This window comes from Onychomys torridus, chromosome 1 (assembly GCF_903995425.1).
Source record: "Onychomys torridus chromosome 1, mOncTor1.1, whole genome shotgun sequence".
Lineage (NCBI taxonomy): Eukaryota > Metazoa > Chordata > Mammalia > Rodentia > Cricetidae > Onychomys > Onychomys torridus.
Window position 1 is genome coordinate 81,955,313 of NC_050443.1, and position 3,101 is coordinate 81,958,413.

Below are 3,101 nucleotides of genomic sequence, written 5' to 3' on the forward strand. Positions count from 1 at the left end.
AAATCGTTAAGGGTCAACATAAATGATTTCATGAATGCTTGAAGTAAAAATAAACATGCAATGTCTGCATGGAATAGGGACAGAGAGAGAAAGAGAGATAGAGAGAGGCAGACAGAGACAGAGACAGAGAGAGATGGAGAGCGACAAAGAGAGGCAGATATATACACACAGAGACAGAGAAACAGAGAGAAAAAACATTGCTGTAGGAAAGAACTGAAGAGTTGATCCTTGTGATGTGAATATAATAGACAAAGCACAGAATCTTTATAGGTTACTTTTTTAATATGTTAATTATTTTAGGTCATGAGAAAATATCACCAAGAAGAAAATACCCCAACAATTTGTGACCATCACACACAAGAATCAATTTTATAAGAATATTACCTCTCTTACAGTACCTTATAAGTTAACAGGAAAGCAGTCTGACTAGTGATGCTGGGGACATCCTACAACCATACAATGGAATCCCCTGCCACCTTCTTCCTTGTCGGAATTCCAGGTTTGCAGTCTTCCTATCTTTGGCTGGCCATCTCATTGAGTTCCATGTACAGCATAGCCCTCTTAGGAAACAGCCTCATCATTACTGTGATCTGCATGGATTCCACTCTACAAGAGCCCATGTACTTCTTTCTATGTGTTCTGGCTGCTGTGGACATTGTCATGGCTTCTTCTGTGGTACCTAAGATGGTGAGCATCTTCAGCTCAGGAGACAGCTCCATCAGCTTTAATGCCTGCTTCACTCAGATGTACTTTGTCCATGCAGCCACAGCTGTGGAGACAGGGCTGCTCCTGGCCATGGCTTTTGATCGCTATGTGGCCATCTGCAAGCCCCTACATTATATGAGAATTCTCACCCCTCATGTGATGCTGGGGATTAGTGTGACTATAACCACTAGAGCTGTTATTTTTATGACTCCATTAAGTTGGATGTTGAGTCATTTGCCTTTCTGTGGCTCCAATGTAGTTCCACATTCCTACTGTGAACACATGGCTGTGGCTAAGTTAACATGTGCTGATCCCATGCCTACTAGTCTCTACAGTTTGATTTTTTCCTCCATCATTGTGGGCTCAGATGTGGCCTTCATATCTGCCTCTTATATTTTCATTCTTAGGGCAGTGTTTGGTTTGTCTTCAAAGAATGCACAGTGGAAGGCGTTGAGTACATGTGGCTCTCATGTTGGGGTCATGGTGCTGTACTATCTCCCTGGGATGGCATCCATCTATGTAGCCTGGCTAGGGAAGGACAAAGTTCCCCTGCACACCCAAGTGTTGCTAGCTGACTTGTACCTGATCATCCCGCCCACCCTTAACCCTATCATTTACGGTATTAGGACCAAACAGATCCGGGAGCGGATATGGAGTCTGCTAATGCCTTGCTTCTTTCACCAGTCCACTCAAGGTGCATGAACACAAGCTTCTCCTACCTTGAGTTCCAGCCAACTGCCAAGATAACTTTGAGATCTATGGACATGGGCTGGTTTACAGGTGTAAAGTGTCCTTGCATAGCATTTCAACTTCTCACTAGAGTTTGACAGAAGTGGTTGTATTTCCTGGTGTATTTACTTAGAATGCTATCTGATTGAAGTTTGGGCAGAGAATGTGTTTGTTATTTTGTTTCTTCTTCTTCTTCTTCTTCTTCTTCTTCTTCTTCTTCTTCTTCTTCTTCTTCTTCTTCTTCTTCTTCCTTCTCCTCTTCCTCCTCCTCCTCCTCCTTCTTCTTCAAATCTCTATTCCCATCTCACATCAGTTCCTCTATTGATGAAAGTTACTCTTTGTCACCTTTTCCTTACTAGAATTTTCTTGTTCTTCTCCTTGTATGATGCTGTGGTAGAAACTAGATCTTGCTCTCTGGCTCACCAATGAATACATTTTATTTGATACCTGTGTTTACTCCTGGAGCACAAACCTCCTCCACCTAAAACAGATTTTAGTTTATAATTATGTAAACTTAAGGTCAATGGTGTTGGCCCCTTTATAATGAATAAATTGGAAAAAAGAAACCTGAACCACAATGAAAGAAACCAAATCAGAACATGGGATAAAGAGAATAATGCTCTGGGTCCAATCCCCTTCTGATATCCACACAATTTCATACAGCAGAGACACATATATTTGATTCTTAATGAAACTGTAAATCTTAATAAGACTAATTCTCTGATATTAAAATTCAAAGTGCTAGGAAAAACTGCAACAGTAAGTTAGTTAATTGTTCCAATGATTAGAATGAATCATCCTTCACCTCTTCTAATTAGCCTTAGTTTTAAGTCTATCAAAAAACATCAGTATAGTACTGATATAAAGACAGAAAAATAATAGAATAGGGAGCTCACACATATTTGGTTAACAGATCTGACATTGGGCATGGTGTTACAAACACTGGACAGTCAAATGAAGAACTATTAGATGAGACTCTTACCTTACACCATATGCAAAGGTTAACTGAAAGAAACGTAAAGGACTAGCTGGAAGACTAAAAAAATCATGAAACTAGAGAAAACATTTAACATTTGCAAAGAATTCTTGGATATGACGTCCAAAAGTGTAGGCAAACAGGTGTAACCACAAGGAACAGAAATAATTTTGTGTAACAAAAGACAAAAACAGAATGCAAAGACACCATACAGGATGGGAGACGGTATATTGCAATTGTATACTTAATAAGAATTATTTGCCTAGTAAATGATCAAATTTTATAATTCACCACCACCAACAAAAATGAGATACTCAACTGGAATGGACATTTCTGTAAAGGGTATGTACAAATGACCAGCTAACATATATGAAGAAGCCCTTTGTCACTAATCATTACAGAGATTAAAAATAAAACTACAGTGAGATAATACATTTGACTTATAGGCATGGTCACAAAAACTCAAACCAAACCAAACCAAACCAACCCCCTGCCCCCCCAAAAAATGTAAAAACTAACTTTGGGTGAAAATGTGGATAAACTGGAACCCCTTTGCACTGTTAGTGGAGATTGTGATAATAAAACTGTGGTGATAGTATGGGTAATATATAAAATATGAAAAGCAGGGCTAACCTGATATAGCAACCACTTCAGGTACATCCACAAACAATGGAAAACAGGCTCTCCAAGC

The 3,101-nt window shown here is 39.2% G+C and overlaps 1 protein-coding gene across 1 annotated transcript; it reads left to right on the forward strand.

The window, feature by feature from the left end:
• Positions 1-414: 414 nt before the first annotated feature.
• LOC118581516 (olfactory receptor 52I2-like) lies at positions 415-1,425 on the forward strand. Its single transcript, XM_036183710.1, has one exon. The coding sequence runs from the start codon at positions 433-435 to the stop codon at positions 1,405-1,407; it is 975 nt and encodes a 324-aa protein (XP_036039603.1). The 5' UTR covers positions 415-432; the 3' UTR covers positions 1,408-1,425.
• Positions 1,426-3,101: the final 1,676 nt, after the last annotated feature.

Bases quoted from the DNA above. Each gene is read 5' to 3' on its own strand.
- LOC118581516 (XM_036183710.1), top strand. From the start codon at position 433: ATGCTGGGGACATCCTACAACCATACAATGGAATCCCCTGCCACCTTC.